Raw genomic sequence first — 24,379 nt, forward strand, 5'->3', positions numbered from 1 at the left:
TATAAGATTGTAGTGTAAAAATTCACATTTATAAAGTATAAATATATACACATAGATATATATGTTCCAATGCAATAAAGACAAAACGACGAGTTCTAAAAAAAAAACCGCACCTGTGTATTATTTCCTCTGCTGAACAGTAATCGATACGTAGGTGACATCACCTTGTGAGAAAAAAAATCATGATCAAATATTTACGCTTCTGTCGTTCCTCTGGAGTTGAACTTGTTGGTCACAGTTTATTTCGGAACGTTGTCCACAGCACAGACATTTCATTAATTTTATTACATTTTTATACATTTTTTACGTTTCGTTCAAAGTCTGGCGTATGTATTATAAACTTTTTTCTTCCATATGAATACTGTACCTGACTGTTGGACCGCCTTCTGCTCTTGGCGGTTTTACTCTGAGTGCGCATGCGCTGTGACTTGTCTCCCGAACGTCATCGATATGGCAGAAGTACAGTCAGTGGTAGGGACACACACAGGTTTGTCACATGAAATATGGTATGTTAACCCTGTTGAGAATACGACGATGTTAAGTAACAAATAATAAACTACAACAGCCCTCTTGTAATGCATTACGGCATAATAAATAGAATTTGGCGTTGAGCTTCTTTGGTGCGAAATGACCTTCGCCGGCCTCCGTCGTCAGCGTTTGTTTTGTTGACATTTTTTTTTTTGCTCTCTTCCGTCAGCTGACTTGTCCTCTAGTTAGCAACAAAACTAAGACGTAACGCGGCGATGTTGCCAACAGCTCGACAAATGTTGTCGTATTTGAGAGGGAAAGTAGCGCAACATGGCAGTTACGTTCTTGACCGACTCGTCTCGTTTCGTCGCTGAACTGCTGCGAGTAACCTCGCCAGTTAAGCTTTAGCCCGTTAGCATCCGTCCCGAATTCAACTGGAGTAGCAGACACACATGGAGGGCGTCTTGTACAAATGGACCAACTACATGACCGGTGGGTCTCCTTTCTGTCTTTTTTGTCTATGTCTCATGTTGTGTCTCGAGGTCACGTTAATCAGGTTCATTGTTCATCGATTTATCATAGTCATGCTGATGGTTGTCGTGTCAGAATAACAGCTACGCGAATTCAGAAACAAGACACTGCATACGTAGTGTACAGGTGATATTGTAATTGTTTTATTTACAAGGAAAATGATCAGTCATGCGCTTCATACACCGTGTCGCATCGGTGATTTATTCAAGTTTGGCTAATAATACAATTTAGTGCAGAGTACATAAACAAGGGACCGTAATATGTCAAGGCATCACGTATGAATAATAAAGTCTAAAAGAACACGTTGATGCCAACAATGTGGACAAGCCGAGAGCGACAGAGGCCAAGAAAACAAATCCATTTGTTCAACACTTTTCCATTCCATTTCCCTTGTTAGGGGTTTTTATTTTTTCCTTCGCAGTAAGATATAATCATCCAAATTTCATTCAGAAAAATCTTGAAATCTGACATTCACCTTTTTATGGTGGCCGACGTCTACCAGTCCATGGCTAGTACTCATCATAAGACGAGCATCCAAGAAAGACACTGCACTGTATGTAGTCACAACGAATACAATAGCGTTCACGTTTATATTTTCATCCGTAAGGACATTGCCGTTCGACGCACATCTCAATCACGTTTTCCGCCGAATGAAGTAAAGGCTTCACGTGTACGGCAGGCTGGCAGCCGCGCTGGTTCGTGCTGGATGACGGCGTCATCTCCTACTACGACAGTGAGGACGATGTGGGCAAAGGAAGCAAAGGCTCCATCAAGATGTCCGTGTGTGAAATTAAAGGTTGGCCCGCCGGCGGCGTCCCAAAGAGCGGAAGTGATCCCGACCTCGCGCGGCTCACCTCGCTCCTTTGCAGTTCACCCGACGGACACGACGCGTTTGGAGCTGATCATTCCCGGCGAGCAGCATTTTTACGTGAGGGCGGTGAACGCGGCGGAGAGACAACGCTGGTTGGTGGCGCTCGGCTCGTCCAAAGCCGGAAGCTTGGATGTGCACAAACACAGAGGTGCCTGCCCGGACCGCGTCCACAAAAAAATGACCGCTTCTATTCTATACGTGTTAGGGACGGGTGACTCCCCCGCCCCCATGCTCAAATATGCAAGTTGCTCCCCAAAAATTGGATGAAAAAAACCAACCAAACAAAACATCCCGAGCGAGCCATTTTCCAAAGACTCGTGAAAATGGCCGCTTGCCCCAGCCTGGATATGTGCATGCACGTGTGTTGTAGGTCCAGAATGTCTGAGGACCAAAATGTCGGAGCTTCGTCTCTACTGCGACCTGCTGGTCCAGCAGGTCCAAAGCATCCAATCACAGAGCGGCGCGGAGCGCCAGGACATGCCCCCGTCCGAGGTTTGGCCTCCAAAGCAAATCGACGCCGACGCCGCCTGCCGACGCCACTTTCTACCTTTGTGTTCCTCAGGCCTCCCTCCTTAGCGCCACCTGCGCCACCTTCATCCGGACGCTGGAGGAGTGCATGAGCTTGGCGCAGCAGAGCCTCGCGCCGCACCTGCAGCCTCCTGAAAGGGTCAGCCACTGTCCGCGTGTGTGTGTGTGTGTGTGTGTGTGTGTGTGCGTGTGCGTGTGCGTGTGCGTGTGGTGCGCTTTGCTTACACAGTCGAATCACGCGAAGCCAACGGACATCATTGAACGTGTGCTGTTTGGTGTCCAGATGAGAAGATCGGTCAGTCACCCTGGCACGTCCACTTTGGACAGGTCAGCCCAACCGCACGCACGCACGCGCGCTCGCAGTGTCGGTGTTGCTTCCCGCTTTCAGTCCGCTCCGCTTGTGCCATTCTTGTTGCCGGATTATCGCTCGATGTCCTCCCGTCAGGGTCCCCGAGAATGTGCCGCACTTACATTTGCCCGGATCGTTTCCGCTTGACGTTCTCCCGCTTGTTTCCCATGAGTGGCCCTTGTTGTTTGCTCCACACTTGCGTTCCGTTTTCTGTCTATGTTTGCTTGTCGCTGTGAACGTTTTTGTTTGTTGTGCTGTCAACAAACGGGAGCGTGATGGAAAGGTGCAACAATGCACCAATGAACCGACGGCTAAACGGTCAAAATAAGACATTTCCAGACATCACTTTGGAAACCAGTCATCAATCGCCAAATTTCTTGACATGTTCCAGAGTAAACCAAGAACTCAACCATAATTCATTGACTTGTGCATTTTTTGTCAATTTGAAATCATGGACCGGTTTTGAAATTAAATGAAATCATGTTTTTACCGATTCGTGGATGAATGCACAAAGTAGTGGCCAGATGACCCGACGGTTCAAATGAGGGTTGGTTTCAGCCCGACTGTTAAGACGCGCGTGTTGTTCAGGTGCGGCGTGCCGAAGGAGAGCGCCGGCGGAGGGCCGAGATGCAAGCCGCAGCGGGACCGAGCCAGCTCCGACAGTTCTGTTTACGACTCGGAGCCAACGATTAAAGGTGCCAACCGGTTGACATGAAAAGAAAAAAATCACAAACATCCGATTTACAACTACAATCACCCCCCCCCCCTCCCCTTTACATCTAAAAAGAAGCCAAATGACGTTGACGTCGTAGACGACGTTGACTTTTCCAAAACCTTCTTGGATTTGTTTTATCTGTCAAACCCGAAAAAGCTCGAAAATAATTTGATTCACTGCAGCCGCTTGCGTCAAATTTCACAGAAACGGTTAATCCCCCCCCAGGCCCCCCAATATATCATTTGAAAATAAGTGATTCCACTTGGAAAATGCCCTTTTTGTTCCTGCATTCGTTTGCACTTGAAGAGGACGGCCTCCAAGACTTAGGAAGCTGCACTGACATTTTTTGCAGAGGATAAAGAAGATGTTCCTTTGATTAGCGTTGGATCGTCTCGTCCGTGTGTCTCCGCCTCATTTGCGTTTCCATAGCAACCGCAAACCAACTCACTCGTGGCGTAGCGCCGTTTGGTGCGATAACTTCCCCTCCGTTTGCAGCCGGCCGGGTTTGTCGAGTGCAAGCGACGGCCTCGGCTTTGCATCACGTGGCAGAGATTCAAGTGACTCGGCGTTGCTGTTGCAGGTTTACTGGCCGACCTCGGCGGCGACGCGCCGTGCATCCCGGAGGAGCGGGGGGGCGCGGCCAGTCCGAAGACCGCTCCCGCGGACGCGGACACGGACGTGTCCGTGTGAAGGGCACGTCAAGGTCGGAAGGCGCCGCTTTGATGCGGACTTCGCCAACGTAGGACTCCCTCTTTGGCGGCGAGACCGGGCCGATGGCAAATGAGCACTCGGGACTCACTTGGAGTCATTCCTCTTTAGATTTGCCCGTGGCACTCGGAACTAGAATTCCCGACTGCGGCAAACAGGACCCAAATGGCCGCCGCCCCCATCCGCACCGCGATGTGAGCGCATGGCGACGGCCGTGCGTGGCGGCGATGAATTTTTTTTTTTCCTGCTCGGCTATTCCCGATGACGCGAGCGTGATTTCCATTCAGTCGACTCAAACCTGCGCCGCGTGTCGTCATTGGGGTGTAGCAAATGATCACCCGGCTCAGTCTCCGCCCCCCCAATCAGCGGACGGATATGTCGATCGACGTCGTCCCAACACAGCCGATGCGAGGGTGGCGCAATGCATGATGGTACTGGGAGGCGGCAGCTGGACTCCACTCCTTCCTTTCTTCCTGCCACTTGTGCACTTTAGCCATCAAAATCCCTTTCGGAGGGATGAGGTTGTCTGTGTCGCCAAGGCAACAGTGGCGGCGTTAAAACAAAAACAAGCTGCACTAAAGCACCGAGAAATAGTCCGCTTTCAAATGAAGAATGACTCCGGTTGTTGTTGTTGTTGTTGTTGTTTTTCCTCTGGATGTTAGGAAAAGAAAGTTGAGCCCTTAATAAAATCATCTCAAATGTCAGATTCCGTTTCTGACCTTCTGTCAAAGTTTTCATTCGTCAGCTGTTTTGAGTGGCGCGCGCCTGCGACGCGTCGGGCAGAGTAAACATCGGATGCCCCTTCGGCTTTGAGCGCGCCATCTGAAATGCGGGATGGTGCCAAAGTTGTCTCGTACGTTTGGGCCCGCCCGATGTTTTCTTTCCTGTTCTGAAATGCTTTCAAATCGATCTAATTTATAGCCACAAATGCCCAAATCGAAAGGAAATGTGATTGGCTGGTGAGTCAAAAAGCAAAGCCATATTTGGAGCACACATACATGTAAGTTAAGGACGTGTGGAATGTTCTATCTGGAATGCTTTGCTACTGGGGCATGTGTGTGTGTGTGTGTGTGTGTGTGTGTGTGTGTGTGTGTTTACAGAAGGTGTGCGTATGTGTGTTTGGATTTTTGTTGCTTTTGTCTTTGGACGAGGGAGCATGAGCCACAACGCGCGCGGTGCCGGATGTTGCCCAAGCTGGCCCGTTGGAACAGGACATGAAGGCAAAGGCGCTGGCGCCAGGTCAGTTGCTCACACACAAACCACGCGTGTCGGGTGTATTTGAAAAGTCGAAGAATTCAGGAATCAAAGGAAGTTGAAAAAGTGGCCATCCTGACACTGTCTGTCACTCGCCACGGGCGGAAAAGAAAAAGTGTCAGCAAAAAGCCCAATCGCTGAAATATTTGATGGACTATTGCGCACTAAACCCCTGCCGCGAGTTTCGTTTTTTCCAAAAATAATTCATCTATCCTCCTCTTCACTTCTGTCAGTTCATATGAACTGAAAAACAAACAGTTTGCACGCACATGTCCTTTGAATGTTTCATTGACAGGAACGGGAAGGACTCGAAACGGATTATTCATTGGCTCAAGGGTCCCATTCGTGCATTCAAATGACAGTAATTACTCGTACGTGCGTGTCAGCGCAAGACTCAATTTTCTCTTATCTGACTAAAGCAAACATTCGTGTTTGTTTAACATAACTCGACGCAACTGTATTTGTCGAGTGCTTTAAAACAACCACCGCTGACTACAAAGTGCTGGAACTGCAGCAAAAAGAATTCAGCCGGCAAACAATAAAAACAAGGATGTAACTACAAAGATGGTCCAACCCAAAAATCAAATCTCGTGCTGAGTCAAAAGCCAGAGAATAAAAATGAGCTGGGCAGCGAAGGGGGCTCATTCCAAAGAGAGGGAGCGGCCTTGGGAAAAGGCTCCGTCCCTTCGGAGCCTCGGCTTCGTTTTCGGTACCGCTCATAGTGTCTGGTCCCATGCGGACCCGAGGCGCCGAGCAGGAGCACCGAGAGATGGGCTGGGGCCAGGCCATTTCAAGATTTGGAAACAAAGAATAGGATCTCCAAACAAGACCTCAAAAATGAGCCAGTGAAGGGATGCCAGAGGAGGAGTCACACGCTCCCTCTTACGAGTAGTCGCGGTCAAGAGGCGAACGACGGCATTCTGGACCAACCGGAGAAGCTTCACGGTCCAAAATCAAGTGCGTGACGGTCATCTAGCCGAGATTTGACAAACGGCATCAGTGACTGTATCCAGAACTCATTAAAAAAAAAAAAAAAAAAAGGAGACACCTTATAAATTGGTCCAGACTTCAAATCGATCTAATTTATAGCCACAAATGCCCAAATCGAAAGGAAATGTGATTGGCTGGTGAGTCAAAAAGCAAAGCCATATTTGGAGCACACATACATGTAAGTTAAGGACGTGTGGAATGTTCTATCTGGAATGCTTTGCTACTGGGGCATGTGTGTGTGTGTGTGTGTGTGTGTGTGTGTGTGTGTGTGTGTTTACAGAAGGTGTGCGTATGTGTGTTTGGATTTTTGTTGCTTTTGTCTTTGGACGAGGGAGCATGAGCCACAACGCGCGCGGTGCCGGATGTTGCCCAAGCTGGCCCGTTGGAACAGGACATGAAGGCAAAGGCGCTGGCGCCAGGTCAGTTGCTCACACACAAACCACGCGTGTCGGGTGTATTTGAAAAGTCGAAGAATTCAGGAATCAAAGGAAGTTGAAAAAGTGGCCATCCTGACACTGTCTGTCACTCGCCACGGGCGGAAAAGAAAAAGTGTCAGCAAAAAGCCCAATCGCTGAAATATTTGATGGACTATTGCGCACTAAACCCCTGCCGCGAGTTTCGTTTTTTCCAAAAATAATTCATCTATCCTCCTCTTCACTTCTGTCAGTTCATATGAACTGAAAAACAAACAGTTTGCACGCACATGTCCTTTGAATGTTTCATTGACAGGAACGGGAAGGACTCGAAACGGATTATTCATTGGCTCAAGGGTCCCATTCGTGCATTCAAATGACAGTAATTACTCGTACGTGCGTGTCAGCGCAAGACTCAATTTTCTCTTATCTGACTAAAGCAAACATTCGTGTTTGTTTAACATAACTCGACGCAACTGTATTTGTCGAGTGCTTTAAAACAACCACCGCTGACTACAAAGTGCTGGAACTGCAGCAAAAAGAATTCAGCCGGCAAACAATAAAAACAAGGATGTAACTACAAAGATGGTCCAACCCAAAAATCAAATCTCGTGCTGAGTCAAAAGCCAGAGAATAAAAATGAGCTGGGCAGCGAAGGGGGCTCATTCCAAAGAGAGGGAGCGGCCTTGGGAAAAGGCTCCGTCCCTTCGGAGCCTCGGCTTCGTTTTCGGTACCGCTCATAGTGTCTCGTCCCATGCGGACCCGAGGCGCCGAGCAGGAGCACCGAGAGATGGGCTGGGGCCAGGCCATTTCAAGATTTGGAAACAAAGAATAGGATCTCCAAACAAGACCTCAAAAATGAGCCAGTGAAGGGATGCCAGAGGAGGAGTCACACGCTCCCTCTTACGAGTAGTCGCGGTCAAGAGGCGAACGACGGCATTCTGGACCAACCGGAGAAGCTTCACGGTCCAAAATCAAGTGCGTGACGGTCATCTAGCCGAGATTTGACAAACGGCATCAGTGACTGTATCCAGAACTCATTAAAAAAAAAAAAAAAAAAGGAGAGGCCTCAGAATTGAGCCCTGAGGAACACCACATGACAGTGGGGCAAGACCGCAGGGCTTATCAATATTGGTCATGAAAATGAGCTTCGGAGAGCGCAAACGCACATTCCCCTTTGTTTTCATTTTTCTTTTACTTATTTTGGTGGCGGTGGTGGTGGGGCAGTGAATTTAATGACTTGTGGTACCTGTTTGTCCGGTTGAGATGCGCACTGCTACGGAAGAGTCCTTTCAGGGCCGCCGCACGCCAAAGATGCGTCAGAACCCGACTTGGGCCGCAGCATCGCGCGACACTTCAGTTGAGTTCAGCGGCAATGAGAAAATCTCCCTGAATTTGAAATTGCAAATTGTGGAAAGCAAAATCAACAGAAACGCCGCTCATCTCCCTTGAAAGCCAAGAAAATGTTGCTTCTGATTTTGTGCCAACCCCAAGGAACAAATCCATCTTCCCCAAAAGATGAAGTTGCGCTTATTTGCTTTTGCGGTTGACATGAAATGATGCTTTGTCCCGCAGGGCTGGAATTTTTTTTTTCCCTTCTCGAAATGCTGACACGACGATGACACCCACGACGATGCCTAAGCAAACATTGCGAGGGTGTGTTTAAAAGGCCCGTTTGTAGGCGGCCCAGGGCGCAGAGATGGACGCGGCGCTGAGCGAACGGCAAACGCTCAACGGTCTGTATGGGACTCGTGTCTTTGATTTCTTGTCCGATCGTCCTCTTTGACATGATGAAAATTTTGCCGCCTGTTTTCCTTTTTCATTTGGAGAAGGAGGCGCCGAGGAGCAACTCGCAGCAAGTCCAAAGCCACCCAAGGTAACACCAGCACCCAATTTTGCAACACCATAACTCCAACTTTGAAATCAAGTACCGCCAAAAATACAGTTGTTACAACTGTACTTTAAAAAAAATAAAAAAAAAAAAGCTGAAGTTGAAAGGTGAGACGTGCTGTTCGAGTGCGCTCTGTTTCACATATAACATGTTCATTTGTGTTTGGTGAACTGATTCTTTTTGCGTAGACAGTGTGCTTGCACTTGACCGATGTAATTGCATCATTTTCTGCTGAGCTTCTCATAAAACCTTTTTTTAAATTATTTTTTAATTTTTTAAAAATGTAACAGTCTTACATGTATAGAAATAAATGTACAAAATCGTATACGGTAAACTGGATACAGTATTCATTAAAAAAAAAAAAAAAAAAAAAACACTTTGTGGTAATATACAGCAGTAAATAAGATGATATAACATGAGGAGAATTTTACATGTCCATTCAACAGATTTTGGTTTGAGTCAACGATTGGCTTATTCAATGAAAAAAGACGCAAAACTGAAAATATGTTGATTTTGTCTTGAAAGTAAACTCTGCTACACTCACACGCAACACGTTAATGAACCTAATTAGAATAAAATAATACAAAAAAAAACAAGAATATCATTCAAATGAACTATCTAAGATTTGGATATTAGTATTTGATTAAATATTTACTGCATTTGCTCCAATCAAACAAACGACGAATACTTCCCGTTGGCTGACAACCGGTCCTCGGTCTTGTCCAGAGGCGGCTCGGATGGGCTCCGGCTCGCCCACGACCTCTCCAGGTGACGCGTATAAAAAAAAAAAAAAAATAGATACTGTACAATGTATAGAAATGTTTAGCTTCCATATTTGAGGCATTTTTCTGAGGGGGGAGGGCTGATCTCCAAATGATGAGGCGCTTGAACACAAAGATTTGCCCACAAGGTTCGTGTTTGTGCGTGTGCTGTGATCCAGACCCGGAGCGCTCCAGAGTTGCTCGTCGTGTCTCGCTGCGCGGGCTGTTACAAGCAGCATAAACGCGGGGTCAAGTCGGCAGGATCCTCCGACGAGCGCGATCGGTCGTCGTCCTCCAGCGAAGACGACGACTACGACGAGCGTGAACGGGAAGGGGCCCCGCCTGCAGGGGGAGCCCATGAGCAAGAGGGACGCCGTGGTGAGCGACCGAGCAAGACGGGAGACGCCGAGTCCCACCCGGAAGGTAAAGTGCCGCACCCCGGCGAATAAATCAATCGAGCAAACCAAAATAGATTGAACAAAATAAAAATACAAAAACGGAATACATTCAAAAGCATTCAAAATATACATTTCGAATAAGTGTTGTAATAACATTTGGAATATGTGGCACATAAATACGAAAGTTTGGATCCCCTTTTTCACTTTTGGTCTCAATCTCTTGAAAAGGGTGAAAAAATACGCTAGAGATGTTTCTTAATGAAAAATAACCATCATGAAAGTATTTGAAAAGATTGTTTTAAACATATTTTTTTTTAAAACATGCCCCCCCCCCCCCCCATGTTTCCATGTAGACATTTTTTCAATATTGTATATCAAAAAGTGTTTGGAGAAAAATCTACTACAAATTTTAGTGGAAAAAAAAAACACACACACACAAAACAAATCCAGTGCAGCTCGTTTTGCGCAAGCGCTCAGCCCAGTTGAAGGCGTTTCCGTTTGGCTTCCTTCAGATGGCGCGTCCGCTCCGACTCCAGTCCAACCTTCACCTGCGGGGGGCGCCAGCCAACCGTAGGGCGACGTTACCCCGGCCACGCAGGACACGTTTGCCCCCACGGTGGTAAAACAAACAAACCAACCTGGCGCCAACTGTTGATTGGTGATGATTTTTGGTTGTAAAACTGGTTGGGCCTTTGTTGCTGTCTATTAAATATGTTGATGTTGACGTGACATCTTTGGTTGTTTCTTTGCTGTGAAAGAGGATCAACGCATGTTGGACTCGAACAGTGGATTCAGTCGCCGATTTGAAGCGCTCCAATTTGGCCTCAAGCCCCGATTTGAAAACGTAACCCTGTTTTCGAAGCCCTCATTCGACTCCCTACATTTGGTTCGAAGCTCCGATTTGAGAATTTGTAACCCTGGTTTCAAACCCGACCCTCGGCCTGAACTTTGAGCATTTCAAAAGAAATCCCGTACTTGTAATTTTGCTGGTGCACGAATAAAGTCTCTCCGTGACCTCCGCGGGTCCCCGTAGGCTCGGCTCTTCCGAGCTCAATTCTGTGTTGAAAGCGTGACGCTCATTGCAAATCCTAATGGTCTCAAATAAGATCTGAAGATCTGCGATTGGCTGGCAACCGGGTTGGGGGGTGTCCCCCGCCTACTGCCCCGAAGACGGCAGGGATAGGCTCCGGCAAGCCCGGGAGCCTCCCGGGGACAAGCGGCTCCGATAGTGGATGGCTGGAGAAAGTGAAGAATGTTGTTCAAAATCAACATCCAGTCGGAGTCCCATTTTGGAGCTGAAAAAAAAGCTGCATTGATGCCACTTGAGTCAATTAGACGAACTGCGCGCTGTGTTCCATAATGGACCGGAGCCCAGACCACTCCCTCTTCAACCACACACACGCACACACACACACACACACGCGCGCGCACACATCCTCTCGCTCTCTCTCTCTCTCTCTCTCTTTTCGTGTGGCTTTCCTTCTTTGTTTCTTTGCGTCGGATTGCGATGGAGCCCAGCAGTCCCAAGAAGATCCAGTTTGACGTTCCGCCGCTGCAGGGACACTTGGACCCTCAGGCCGCCGAGCACGTGAGTGGGTCGAGCCACCGTAAATGGGGCCTCCGCGCTCTCCATGGAATGCGTGCGTGCGTGCGTGTACGTGTCCCTCTCTCCTCAAAATGCCTTTGCTGTCCCCCGAGGGTCAAATAATTTGGGCTTAGTCAACAGTCTTGCCCTTGATCATGGAGCGCTTTTCCCAAATGAGCGGCGGACATAGAAATGGCGGCCGACGTTGCCCAACGTGGCTTTTCCGAGCGGCTTCCAACTCCTCGTGATCTGGTGATGATGACGCCGACGATGTGAAAATGACATGGTCACGTCCATGTGGGTTGGCCGAACAACATCTCTGTCTGCGTCCTAAATGTCAACACAAACGCTTCGTTTGACCTTCCAATCGGGAATATCGGATCACAATCTCCGCACGCTGAAAATGATGTGTGTACGTACCGTAAATGGATGCATATTATTTTTGAAACCGCTCCCTCAGATGATTCCACGCAGGTGATCTCGTTGCCATTCGCAAATAGTCATTGCCTTTATTGGATCAGTATTACGATCCGTGTTGACATCAACACAAAAAAATCGTCGTCGTACCACTGGTGACTTTCTGATCCACTTTTTTTTACTCTGTAAAGAATTTTCAAATGTCAATTGGGGAAAGAAAAAAAAAACTTTTTGCAGGATGCACATTGAATTGGGTTCCAAATGCAAATCTATTCAAAAATGAAACGTATTCCATGAAGAAAGCCATTATTCAATGATATCCATCTGAAAATGTTTCAAATGTGGCAGCAACGCCATTCGAATCGGATCGGATTGACACTGGCAGTCTTGAGTTGAGAGCGAGCGACTTCCTGAATCTTTCAAATCAACAAATATGTCTGCTTTTGTCGATACATCCCAATTGCTCTCAACCACATCCCTGTACTCTGACTCGTGTGTGTGTGTGTGTGTGTGCGTGCGCGCGCGTGCTTGTCACTTTGAGCTGCTTTGTGTGCATTCTTTTATACCACAGTTAACATGTGGCTTTTCCCCCATGTTTTCTATTCTCTTTTTTTTTTTTTTTTTTTTGGTTCAGATACGTCGCAGAAGACCGACGCCCGCAACTCTGCAAATATACAGACAACCAGGTAACGCATACACGCGTGCACACACACACACATGCACATTCGCGAATGAGCTAACTGCAGGTAATTTGTGCGTTGGCGGCGCTGTCAATAAAGAGCCTTTTGAACGTGGGCGGGACCCGGGTGGGGGCGAGTGGCGCTATAATGGAACCTTTATTAGATTTTGAGCTGCAGCATTTGGGAAGTGATGTCAGTCAGCGTGAAGGACTGGACTGATGGATGCTGAGCACGCACGTACTGTGTTCCATTTTGTGAGCTCAGCTTGGCAAATCTTCTTGTGCGAAGCATCCAAACAACACCCGAGTGTACGCCAGAGCAGTTTGTTGTGTATACTGTATCATAGTGTGCCCGTGTCGTGTATGAAGTGGCCATAAAAAGTCTACACACCCCTGTTCAAACACCTAAGAGCCTAAAACTTGAAAACTTTCTCCGCCAACGTCGAATGTGACATTTAACCCGTATGACTCCATTTGGGGGAAATGATGACATTGGGATGAATGTCACGAGGTCGACCAGTTGTTTCCAGACTCTGTGCTGCCATTTGTGTCTCATGCAGAAGCCGGAGATCAGCACGACGCCAACGGAGGCTCTCAGGTTTGTACAAGCGAGTGCGCGCGCATACGCCCGCGGGAGCAAAATGGAGTAAGCTGCGTGTTTGTATCCCCTGGGCAGTGTGGAGATGGCGCTCAGAGGAAGCAGAGCGCTTTGGCCCCGCCCACCACCAAAGGTAAACAAAGTCCCCGTCCGTCCGTGGCTGATGATGAAATAATGAGTTGTCAATTTTAGCGAAGCACCAAGTCGGGAGCGCGCCATCCACACGGGTCGGCGTGGAACGTCTGCCTCGCACTTCTGAAGCTCACGGTTTGATTATTTGACGTTGTGAAACTCCGTTTTTGTGAGCGTGTCATAAATGTGCGAGAAAAGGGTGGTCTGCGCCGTTGTGGCTGCATCATAATATCATGAGCTTTACAGTATCTTGAGGTGTCATATTTTTAATATCGCTCGCCTCCCCACGATATCGTAATCGTTGTTGTCATATTGGGGTAATATCATATCGTGATATTTGGATTCCATCTCTGAGCCCACGTCACAATACTTGGACTGTTTGCTCTCTTACTGTTGCGCCTGTCTGCATGGCTGATTTGCAAAAAAAAAAAAAAAAAAATGTGCGCTTTCCTTAAGCGCACATGCAAATCGGTTCTTTTCTGGCATGCCGTTGCAGCCCGAGCCATGAGCCATCGATGCGCTTCCGCCATTAGAACCGCCCCCGCCAGGGGAAGGCAAATAGTGATTTGGCCCACCCGCGCCAAAAACAAGTTTGGCAGCCCCGTCCCGTCCTGTCATCACCTGCCGCTCCTTTTGGCCTTCTGTCGGCCGTGTGTGCGTGTTGCTCGTGCTTCCCGCTTTCCCTGTGACACCTTTTCGGAGGCTCACAGCCTCCATCTTCTTTTTGCGTTGACGTGCCTTCGTTGTTGTTCCCGCGATGCGGCATATGCGCGGAGAGACGAAAAACATCCACAAACTTGGTGGGCAGCCGTCTAATAGGAAGTGAAGACCTGCCTTAAAAGCTTTCTCTTCTATTGATCCACAAAGAGTGCGTGCGTGTGCGTGTGTGTGTGTGTGTGTGTGTGTGTGTGTGTGTGTGTGTGTGTGTGTGTGTGCGTGTGTGTGTGTGTGTGTGTGTGTGCGTGTGTGTGTGTGTGTGTGTGTGTGTGTGTGTGTGTGTGTGTGTGTGTGTGTGTGCTTGCGCACGCTTGCACATGGCAGCTCCTAATAGCACCACGAGCAGCGTTAGCATTAAAAGCGCAACAGCAGGATTTCTGTTGTGCAGACTAAGAGGCAAACATTTAAGCGAGCTGCCAAATTGTCCGCATGTCTTCTTTTCTCTCTTGGTGAACACGGCGTGAGATTGAGCATCTTACCACTTTTCTCATGGCAATTTTGTTTCTTTTTGATGCGACTGCTATTTCATTTTATTTCTACGGAAACTGAATTCGGTTGAACTATTTTCCAACGCACATTTGAACTTGATTTAGATTGACATTTGAATTTTATTGAATGTAGTTTCATTTAATTTGCAATTTAATGTTGATTGATTTTAACGCTAATTGTATTTTTAATTTTAAAATTTGATTCAGATTCAATTTTATTTATTTCTTCAATTTCAATGCAATTACATGGCGTTTTATTTTTCCGCACAGATTTTATTCACATGATTTATGCATTTTCCCATGCACATTTCACGTATATTGAGATGCACGTTCCAATTTGACTTCATCTTATTTGATCATTCGGTGCATGTTTTGATTTCATTTGGTGCAGTCGTGCAAATGTCGTTTGCAGCCAATCGAAGTGATGTTGATGCAACTTGAATTTTGTTCAAACCAAGGCCTGGAAATGAACGGAGTTGAATCGAATGGCAAAGGTGCGGAAGGAAGCACTGTGATTGTCGTCCTCCTCAGGGCTTCACGTGGGGGCGGAGCACCCGCTGGCGGGGGGGCCGGACTGTCAGTTGAGTCCGAACTCAGCGCAGCTCTCTGCCGGCTCCTTCCCGTGGACCAATCAGAACGGGCCGGAGGAAGCCAACGGGAACCTGGTAGCCAATCACGAGAGAGGCGTGGCACAGAGCAACAGTTGCGGCGGTAAACATATTCATCGTTGGATATTTTTACAAGCACTCTTTGAATCATATCGAAAGTCCCAAATTTGAGAATATTTTGAACGGGATTGGCATTTGGTTGCCATTCGTCCGAGCGTGTTTCCATGGATCGTTTGGCCACCAAATTGGAAGCACTCCGAATGGGAAACGAAGCGTTCCGATACTCTGGCGTATGTATGACGTACGGTTGGCCTGAATGGAAGCAGAAATGGGCAATCCGGGTCCAGAGAGTAAAAACCCTCCCATGGTTTGTTTTTAGCCGCAGGCAGGCCCGGATTAGCTAATCTGGACACTCTGGCAAATTCCCACTGGGCCGGACTTCAATCTACACCGGGGATGGGCAATTTTTTTTTTTTTCTGGATGTGGATTTGCCATCTCTGAGTGGAACTAACCCCGCCAACTTCTTCTGGTTCTGACGCATGGCCTTGCTTTGTCCTTTCTTTCTACGATTTTCTCAGATGTGTCATGCGAGTCCCAAAAAGAAGCTTCCAGCCCCGACTCGGTCTCTCGATAGCCGCCGCTGCGCTTCCTCCTCTTCACCCTCCTCTTCCTCGTGTTCATGCTGCTGCATTACCCGCTCGACAACAACAAGAACGAGAACACTGTACAATCTCATGTAGGATGACATTGATGCACATGACATGGCTGTGAATAAAGATGTGTTATTATATGGCAAGTAGGGCATCGGGAATCATTCGTCGTGATGATGAGTCCTATTATGGCTGTGTAAGAAGCTTGTGGAATGAAGTTTCTCCAATGTTGCCTCAGCGGCATGCCTTTGATACTCATTTTGCGTCCTCTGGAAACCTTTCGGAGGGGATTTGGGGGCTGAACAAAACAGAAGACAGCTGTTCAATTATCATCCTATTGCCAAAACAGCAATCTCGGAAATATAACCTGGGCGATGAGTTGTTCCCCTGAACAGCCGCGATGCCATTCCCGGTGAGTTGGCGTCATTCACAGCGCGTGCCTCACCAATTAGCGTCCATGATTAGTTCGCAATCAAAAGCCATATCTTCAGAAACTGTTTTCAGCGCTTGACGCATGCGCCGAAACCACCGTGTGCATTGAATTTGCACTTGAAACTGTTAAGTGTAAAATACAGTAATAATAAAAATTGGCAATGTCATTTTTAACTGTCAAAAAAAGCAATATTTCTTAAAAAAAGTTTTCTTTTTCTTTCTTTCATCCAGGTCTTTCGAAAAATGTTGACTCGGGGTCAACTGCTCTTTTCTTCCTTGTAAACTGTTGTGTTTTCTTTTGTTTTGTTGAGTTATGTTTTTTTCTGTTTGTTTTTGCAGGAAATCTTGAATCTTCTGTGCCGGAAGAAGAGGAGGAGGACATGAAGCATCAGAATGAATAATGTTTGTTTTTGACTACCGGCATTTGGAATAAAACCTTAAAACTGGGCTGCAGCACCCTCTAGCGGAGGGTGGGTGACCCTGCATACTTTCAACTCCAGTACAACAGTATTTGAATTCTGACTTGTAAACGTTCTTGCCAACTCAATTCTCGCGGGATTCACAAAACCCCGTGAATCCTGTTGGTCACGAACCCGCCGATGTTCTCCGAGTTTGAGAGGCACCGCTGATCGGGCGGACCAGTCACAAGGCAAAAGGGTGTTTCGGGGCGGGATGTGCGGCTGTGACATGCGGTCCCCCCGAGGCGACATGAGGAAGAGCATTTTGGGAGCGTCCAAGCACCATGCCCGCGAATTGTTTTTCTGGAATTTGGAAAGCACGTGCAGTCGAGTCGCAGAACGACGCGTGCGAATTTGGACGAGCCCGTCACAGCAACCGTACAAACGTCTACAATGTCTTTTTATCGACACAAGATGTCACCAGAATCATCAAAAGATAACAGCCGCTGTTTGCATATCTTTCGATGAATAAATTATACGTGGGTGTTGAACCCAATTTATATACGAAATACAACCGCTGAAATGTTTGGGAGCATAAAATGTGCAATATGAGCCTCGTGACCTCCTGCTTCAGCATTAGAAGGAAATCAGCCAAGTCCTCCACAAGCAACGTCCCAAGGAGTCCAAAGTGGTTGCGAGAGCGCCACCTACCCACACTCGTCATGTACTGTCGTGAGGTCAGCTCGAGTCGAGGTGATGCAATAATAACCTTCAATGGTTTCTTGCCATCTTGGGAGAAGGCCGCAAAGCAAAGAACCAAAAGCGCTCGGACGGATGAAGACATGTTCACTTGTACTTTATTAACCATGATTCGAGAGCAGCCGAGGGCTTCGTGGTACTATGTTACAGAATGCATGATCCCCGATCCCTCCCTCCCTTTCCCTCTCACACACACAAACATATGATGTAGTGTTGTTAACACGTTTGGCAAATTGAAAAAATAAGAAAATGTAAAAACAGACCAGTTGAGTTCACGTCAAAAACCTTTTTTTTTGTTTTGTTTTCTTTTCTTTTTGAATATAACCCACAGAGTTCATGTCACCACTAGCTAGAAAAGAACCCCAAAAAATCACCATGTTACAAGTGTATGCGCGCGTGAGTGTTTTGGCTATGAAATGTGACGAGGCGGCGAAATGAGTGGACTGTCCGTGTCATCGATGGAAAATGTACACAACCGGCAAGCAAACGTCGGCCGCCCTCCTCGAGCAAAAATGAAAAACATCAAGGAAGAAAATCATCCAAATCCGTCACCACCACATACAAGCCGTCAAATAGTTTAGTGTCAACTCAATATATATACTGTATATTTATATATACTATTTATTTATAATTTTTTTTTTTTGTCCTCGCATAACAAACCAGCCCGTGCTCGAGTTTGTTTTGTGTTGCCGCGGCTGGGGTCCCCCAAGCAACAGCATGAAATAATATTAAAAAAATAAAAAGGAATAAAACCGAAAAAAATTGTAGACTGATCCCCAACTTCATCCAGCTAGTGTGTGTGTGTGTGTGTCACTTGTTGGTCGCTCAGCCAGCAAAGGTACTTGTGTACGTGTGTTATTTTTACTTGGTATCAGTACAGTGAATCCACAAATATTTGCGGTGCAGCATCCACACGTTTGCGTGTTTGCAGATTTTTGGGGTGAACGTATCCCTTGTTAGTATCTAAAAAAACCTAAAAACTCACCTCACTCATTTTTTGTGTCGTCATATGTGGCATTGAAGTGGGTTGAGCAGCTTCACTGAGACAACAGTAGTGGTTTGCCACCCTCTTGTCGCCAGAGAACTATAGTGAAGTGCGTTGGCGAGCTTAATTTAGACAGACGCTTTGACGCCATTTTGTGGCATCGGGGAACTTTGTTGAAGGGAGTTGAGGTACCCCTTTTAGACAGAAGTAGTGTTTTTCTCCCATTGTGTGAGAGCTATAGGCAATTCTAAAACTTTTGAGGAGGAGCCGTCAGCCCCATTGTAAAAGTAAAAAGTCATGTGGGCGAAGGACAGAGCCCTGCTGCCAATCGTGAAAATCTGCCTGGAAATGATGCCCCCGGGAATGTTTACAATTTCCCAGAGACACCACAAGATGGTGCTATAGCACTATTTTTTTCCAAAAGAAGAAGCTCCTCGCCTCACTTCCATGTAGTTTCTTGGCACCAAGAGGCCACAATCTACATGATGCAGGGTGTGTGTTTGTGATGCTGTGGCATCTTAGGCTGGTTCGAGGTGAGTTCTTCATCAAATCATGGAGGACAGCGAATCGCAAATAGGCGGGAAAACACTGCGGTGTGCGGAGGCATCTTTTTAGAGTACTGTCAGGTGTGCGTCCGCAGAGGAAGCAGACGGCAACAGTGCGCGTGCGCGCGTTCATGCGTTGGCGCTGATGCTCTGCTTGTAGACGGCATGGTAGGCGTTACGCAGGAGCACGTATGGGAAGCAGGATTCCAGCAGGTCCATGGTCAGGAAGGGGGACTCCTGCACGATCTGACAACACCACAACGCGGACACACGTCAACGCGGCTGTGCGCAAAAAAAACGCAATCAAATAGTGTTCAACAGCGAGGTCGCCGTTCACCTTTCGTTTTCTTTTTGTGCTATTTTTCTTGAGCAAAAATAAGCAAACGCATATTTTGGTGTTGCGGGAGGCGTGGAACGATTTTTGATGGCAGACCTGACGGGTTTTCGTTGCCCATCGCGCGGCGTCATTTAACACGCGGCAAATCTCACCATGTCCAGCAGCAGGTAAACCGACTCTCTGTTGCGCGTCGTCATCTTGTCCGTCTCCTGGCCGATCTTCAGAAGGCTGGACGAGGCCAGCTAGATACAAACGCACGCATGCGCGCGCACACACACATACACAAGCAAGTGTTAAGATGTCAGAGATGCATATTGATCAAGCTGCCACCCTTTTGTGAAGTGAAAAAAAAAAAAAAAAAGTAGACAGTACACACAGACTTTGAGTACGTCAAGAAATGATGCGTAGCGAAAGCAAGGCGCTTACAGCCAGGAACTCTTTGAGCCGGTCCTCGATGCTTCCTTTGTGGATGGTGAAGAGCGCGGCGGCGATCTGGTTGATGGCTTTGGCCAGGCAGTGGATGTTGTTACAGTGGCCTACGGGGGGACAGCGAATACAGCGCGGGCTGGGCTAGCTCCTCTTTCTTGGGGGGGGACTTTTGGGACATGGCGGAGGCCGGCCCACCAAGCATATTCATTAACACTCCTAAGTGCGTGCGTGCGTGCGCGCGCGTGCGTCTAAAGTGGAATTACTCGATTGCACATACACGTTGTAATGACTTTTTTTTTTTTTTTAACCTTATCTCCAAATGACCTGTCCAGTGTGTCCGTGGCTATTGAGCAAGTTTTCCCGTCACCGCGTTAGCGTGCAATTGTGGAGAAGCCATCAAGACATCTTCTTTCAGACAGGAAATGATGGAGGTCATTCGGGTATTTGACACCAAGTTCAAGTGACATTTAAATCCACAATGAGCGCGTGCCCGACCAAGCGCGCGCATTCGAGAGGTGCTCGAGACACGCGACGGCCGCATACTAACAATCGAGCCTATTACCAGTCATTATCCTCTTCCGGCGGCCCTTATTAACAATGGCGCCTTTCATTTCAAGGTTGTTAGCGTCGGTGCGTCTCAATGACTCCATCAAGAGAGGCTCTCGCTCCGCCACGCCGCAGAATCAACTTTATTCAGCGCAGCCCTTTTTTTTTTTTTTTGTTGCAATAATCACCTTCAATTAGCGCCGCCGAGTGGAGTGACCTTAACGCGGAGGTAAGCGGCGAAGCTGCAGCGTAATGAATCCATCGCGGCCGCTTTGCTTGCCGCCGCCTCGTGCCACTGGAGCAGTAAATGACAGTTCCCGACGCGCTCTCTGCCGCAGTCGCGACACGGCCGGCGACGTCTCGCTCTTCCCTTTTCACGACGACAACACACGCGGGACGTCCTTGAATGTTGGCTTCGCCTCGGAAGGCGTCTCAACTCCCGTGCTACTTTGGAATCAAACAACGGACGTGTAGGCTCGCCATTTAAGATTTGATGTTCGTTGCCAGATGCCGGTGAAATTAGCAACAACGGCGAGGCCCGGCCGGCGCCCACATGCGGCCTGCAGCGTCAAGCAAAAGTTTTCATGTCATGCGAAGTGGCTTTGCTCCTTTCATTTTGGCCGAGATCGCAACAAATGAGACCATTTTCCTTCCGTTTGCAATTCCGAAAGTATTCTTTGAAATACATTTCTCGATAGTCTACCTGAGCATTTTGGTGTTCTGGAGGTGTGCGCCGATACTCGTGTCAGATACTCCTGGAAAGTCCTCAATACTGTACGCACGTGTATAGCACAGCCGGACATACCTTACAGGCGCAATTGTGGGAATAATAGGACGAGCTCATCATAGTTTTGCACGATTTTGTGGCAATGCTTGTTTGTCGTCGTGTGCCCAGCGATTGGCTGGCCCCCGGTCCCGGCGCCGGTGAGGATGCGCAAGATGTACGGTTTGGGTGTACCTTCGATGGCGGGGCTGTACTGCGACATGACGTTGCTGGCCAGCGTTGGCAAGGAAACGGCCACAAACACCATCAGCAGACACGCAATCTTGTACTCTTCCTCTGGACTGATGTTCTCTACGCGCACAGCCACCGTGAACAACATTGAGGGCAAGCCCACACGGCTCTGTTGGGGTGTGTGTGCGTGCGCGCTTTACCGGTCTTTTGCGAGGACAGCGCCACCACCAGGGCCGGGTCGATCTCGCACGGCAAACCGGCGGCGGAGGATAGCTCGTAGACGTTCATGGCCACCTGGATGGACACAGACACACACACAAAAATAGACGAATATTATTGTTGGCATTATTGAGAGTTTCAAACCAGACTTGATTGGAGTGAGCGTACCTTCATGTCGGTCTCCCTGGGAATGTGGTCCTTGAAGTCCTCCACTGAGCTGACCAGGAATGGAATGTGGCACGATAACACCTGCGCGGGAGAACAGGAGAGGTCGGGCTAACCTCGAGCAGCATGAAATGATGACAAGAAGAAGAGCCTTGATGGAGAAAGAAGATTTTGGGTCGCCACCAAGGAATAAAGGTCATCACGAAGGTTTTTCATCGGGTTTCGCCACGCTCGTCGGTGTCATTCAAGCTTTGACTCGACTGCAGTGATGAACAGACTCCAGCAGATGGCAGTCTGACACTCGAATAATATGTATCGGTATAGGCATAACGGGGTATGTGTCGCAGGAAGTAACGGAGTGCGTGTCTGTCGCGATCCTGAGAAAAGATAACACTGGTGAAAAAGCCGCTGACTGTATTGGCGTCAAAGTGTTCTGGTTGACGTTCCTTTTCACTCAAAACTGCATTTCTCTGCTTTTTGGTCAGAGACCAGGATTTATCAGCGAGACCAATCCAAGTTCCACTACACTAACACTACAGAAACCCCCGGTGTCTACTCTTTCTTTTGGTAGAATAGCTGCTCACTCAGCCACGGAGCACAATATTCTGTGGGTCAATCAGTTGAAAGGGCACGGCAAGGTGCCCTGAAATGGTCGGCCATCGGGCGAACTGGGCACTAAACGGGGCTGCCTGTGAACGAGTCGCTTTATTTACTGCGGCAGCGGTCCACTCATCTGTCGCAAAACAGGACGGCTCAACGTGAACTGTTCATTCCCAGCTGACATTTTTGCCATAGTTTTGCATGGCGAGGTTCGGCCAGGGTAGCCAATTTCATTTCACTGCGCCTGCACGGCTGCGGGGGGGCTGCTCGAATGAGGTCCGAGTTGACGCGACAGAGCGCGCGCTTGTGTCTTGGTGTTTCTTACGTCTCTCAGCGCTTCCTGGGCCAGGGAGCGGAATGACAAGATGACTCCAATGATCGTCATCCTCTTCAGGACGCTGTCCACCGCTACAAAAAAAAAAAACAAAAAAGAAGAGCAAAAGGAGTGGCTGCATGTCAGAGTGACGAACCAGAAATCCATTTCAAATCAAATCACTGAAAGCCGGGTGCCTACAAGTGAGCTTCTTGAACAGCGCCGCCATGTGGTCGGGTTTGTCAAAGCTGGTTCTCATCTGGGTCAGCACTTCCATGTTCTCCACCACTAATTTCTGCGCACATGACATCACGTTCACAGCGAACGCTAAGCTGGAAAAAAAAATTGGGGCCGTACGCCGCCCGTACCTTGAGCTCGGCCACCTGCGAAGAGATGTGCCACATGAGGCTTTCGCTGAGGAACTTCATGCCGTACGGCCCCAGCAGCTCAGACAGCGAACGCATCTCTGCCGGGGAGCACAAGGACAGTTGCTGACAGTCGGGTGAGGGCAGACGAGGGGAGGAGAGGACGCACGGGCGTCAGTACCTGAGATGTCAGAGTACTCCTCGGCATTGAAGGTCAGCTCGTTCTCCGTGGGCAGGTTGACGAAGGCCTTCATGGCGGGAAAGTAAGCGATGTGTCCGTTGCTGACCTGCCGGAGCAACGTCTCCAGGTACCTGGCGCCGACGTTTGAAAAGCGACATCAAGGTTGCTGTCCGGGACAACGGCGCCTATTTTTTTGCTCTGGGTGGACGAGGCTTGAAGTGGGAAACGTTCGCTTTCACCGCGGCTTTGTTTGTGAGCAACTTCGCCTTCCCGAAAACGTTCTGATGGCAGTTTTGCACAAAACTATTTGAACGGAATTTGATCATAAAACAGCGTATGACGGCGAGTGCTCCTCGGGGATGGACACGGTACATCCAAACCGATTGCAACTGGAACAGGTGCTTGATAGCGCAGTTTGTTTTTTTTTTTTTGCTCGGACTATTCCACTGGTCAATGAACATGGCGAGTCCCACAGAACACGGTCGGTCACGTCTCATCAGATCAGAATTTGCTTAAATAGTGGTTGAAAAAGTCGTTTTTGCATGTTTTTATTTTGATCCTATTGATTATTATTATTATTATGATTACATTCAAGCATTTTGTGTGTGTGCGGATGTCGAAATAAGAGTTTCATTTCTGGACCGGGCTGAAACTTGACCTTCTTTCGAAGCCTCTCGCTCCTCGGCGACAAGAGGTGGAGAGAAAATCTGAAGCGCTCAGTGATTTTTGTCGCAGTTTGCCATCCTAGCGCAAGTAAAAAGGCGTCGAAAGAGCGCGCTACGCCGCCGCGCCACGCGACGCCATGGTGCGGACGATGCGGAACGACGCTTCGACGGGCGTTGCGACGCACCAGTTGGTGTACAGGCTGGTGATGGTGGGCTCGCCGTGGCTGTCCAGGTGCTGCGTCTGCTGCAACAGCACGTTGTTGAAGACCCGCGTGATGTCGATGGTGACGTAGTTCTCGATGGACTGCAGCACCGTCATGTAGGCCCGCACGCTGGTCAGCAGCTCGCTGGGCTTGGCGATCTCCTGAGTGGTCTGGTTGTACATGGTCATGCCCACGATGGACCTGGAAGGGGGGGGCAGGCAGTTTATTCCGGTGACGTTCTTCTGCTGTCACCTACGTGCGAGTCGGAAGACGCGCCTTTTAACCTTAAAGTTGCCATGGCAAAAAAAGTCGGACGAGTCACCCCTTAATTTTCGAGTCATTACTTGGGCCCACTTTAAGGCATTCGCCACATTAGGACGCTTCAGGAACGAAGCGCAGACACAAACACATCGACACGAATATAGATTGGGACTGTTTCGAGACCGCGCTCCACATCGCAGGAGTCAAACGCCGCAACGCACCCGATTCAAATGATCCGGATCGCTCTCAGACTCCCGCGGAGCTTGCTG

General features: G+C 48.3%; 3 protein-coding genes across 10 annotated transcripts; 2 read left to right on the forward strand and 1 right to left on the reverse strand.

Moving 5' to 3' along the window:
* Positions 1 to 421: 421 nt before the first annotated feature.
* Positions 422 to 13,206, forward strand: plekha3 (pleckstrin homology domain containing, family A (phosphoinositide binding specific) member 3). Of its 5 annotated transcripts, none has more exons than XM_019860164.1 (8): positions 422 to 960; positions 1,679 to 1,795; positions 1,869 to 2,018; positions 2,241 to 2,362; positions 2,433 to 2,725; positions 3,336 to 3,442; positions 4,043 to 4,201; positions 4,282 to 4,900. In XM_019860164.1, the coding sequence occupies exons 1-7, from the start codon at positions 921 to 923 to the stop codon at positions 4,150 to 4,152; spliced, it is 939 nt and encodes a 312-aa protein (XP_019715723.1). In that variant the 5' UTR covers positions 422 to 920; the 3' UTR covers positions 4,153 to 4,201; positions 4,282 to 4,900. The 5 variants fall into 5 exon arrangements, 4 of the variants coding, with proteins under 4 accessions (XP_019715723.1, XP_019715722.1, XP_019715724.1 ...); XR_002167069.1 differs by adding an exon at positions 13,196 to 13,206 and having other exon boundaries at positions 423 to 960; positions 4,043 to 4,384; XM_019860165.1 differs by having other exon boundaries at positions 428 to 960; positions 2,433 to 2,537; positions 2,682 to 2,725; positions 4,043 to 4,900.
* LOC109510099 (protein phosphatase 1 regulatory subunit 1C) lies at positions 5,254 to 19,793 on the forward strand. 4 transcript variants are annotated; one of them, XM_019860173.1, is made up of 11 exons: positions 6,678 to 6,833; positions 8,403 to 8,563; positions 8,660 to 8,703; positions 9,659 to 9,902; positions 10,390 to 11,465; positions 12,514 to 12,565; positions 13,119 to 13,156; positions 13,235 to 13,289; positions 15,025 to 15,204; positions 15,681 to 15,775; positions 19,783 to 19,793. In XM_019860173.1, exons 5-10 carry the CDS (start codon positions 11,385 to 11,387, stop codon positions 15,734 to 15,736), a joined length of 462 nt encoding a protein of 153 aa, XP_019715732.1. In that variant the 5' UTR covers positions 6,678 to 6,833; positions 8,403 to 8,563; positions 8,660 to 8,703; positions 9,659 to 9,902; positions 10,390 to 11,384; the 3' UTR covers positions 15,737 to 15,775; positions 19,783 to 19,793. The 4 variants fall into 4 exon arrangements, with proteins under 4 accessions (XP_019715730.1, XP_019715732.1, XP_019715729.1 ...); XM_019860171.1 differs by lacking the exons at positions 6,678 to 6,833; positions 15,681 to 15,775; positions 19,783 to 19,793 and adding exons at positions 5,254 to 5,409; positions 16,524 to 16,683; XM_019860170.1 differs by lacking the exons at positions 15,681 to 15,775; positions 19,783 to 19,793 and adding an exon at positions 16,524 to 16,683.
* Positions 17,422 to 24,078, reverse strand: LOC109510094 (nck-associated protein 1-like). The gene is made up of 11 exons (XM_019860162.1): positions 23,832 to 24,078; positions 22,982 to 23,112; positions 22,804 to 22,901; positions 22,637 to 22,730; positions 22,448 to 22,530; positions 21,526 to 21,606; positions 21,339 to 21,432; positions 21,142 to 21,258; positions 19,635 to 19,744; positions 19,361 to 19,450; positions 17,422 to 19,117 (listed from the first exon to the last, which is right to left on the reverse strand). The coding sequence occupies exons 1-11, from the start codon at positions 24,035 to 24,037 to the stop codon at positions 19,001 to 19,003; spliced, it is 1,221 nt and encodes a 406-aa protein (XP_019715721.1). The 5' UTR covers positions 24,038 to 24,078; the 3' UTR covers positions 17,422 to 19,000.
* Between the last annotated feature and the right edge of the window lie 301 nt (positions 24,079 to 24,379).

This window comes from Hippocampus comes, unplaced genomic scaffold, assembly GCF_001891065.2.
Source record: "Hippocampus comes isolate QL1 unplaced genomic scaffold, H_comes_QL1_v1.1 scaffold39, whole genome shotgun sequence".
Lineage (NCBI taxonomy): Eukaryota > Metazoa > Chordata > Actinopteri > Syngnathiformes > Syngnathidae > Hippocampus > Hippocampus comes.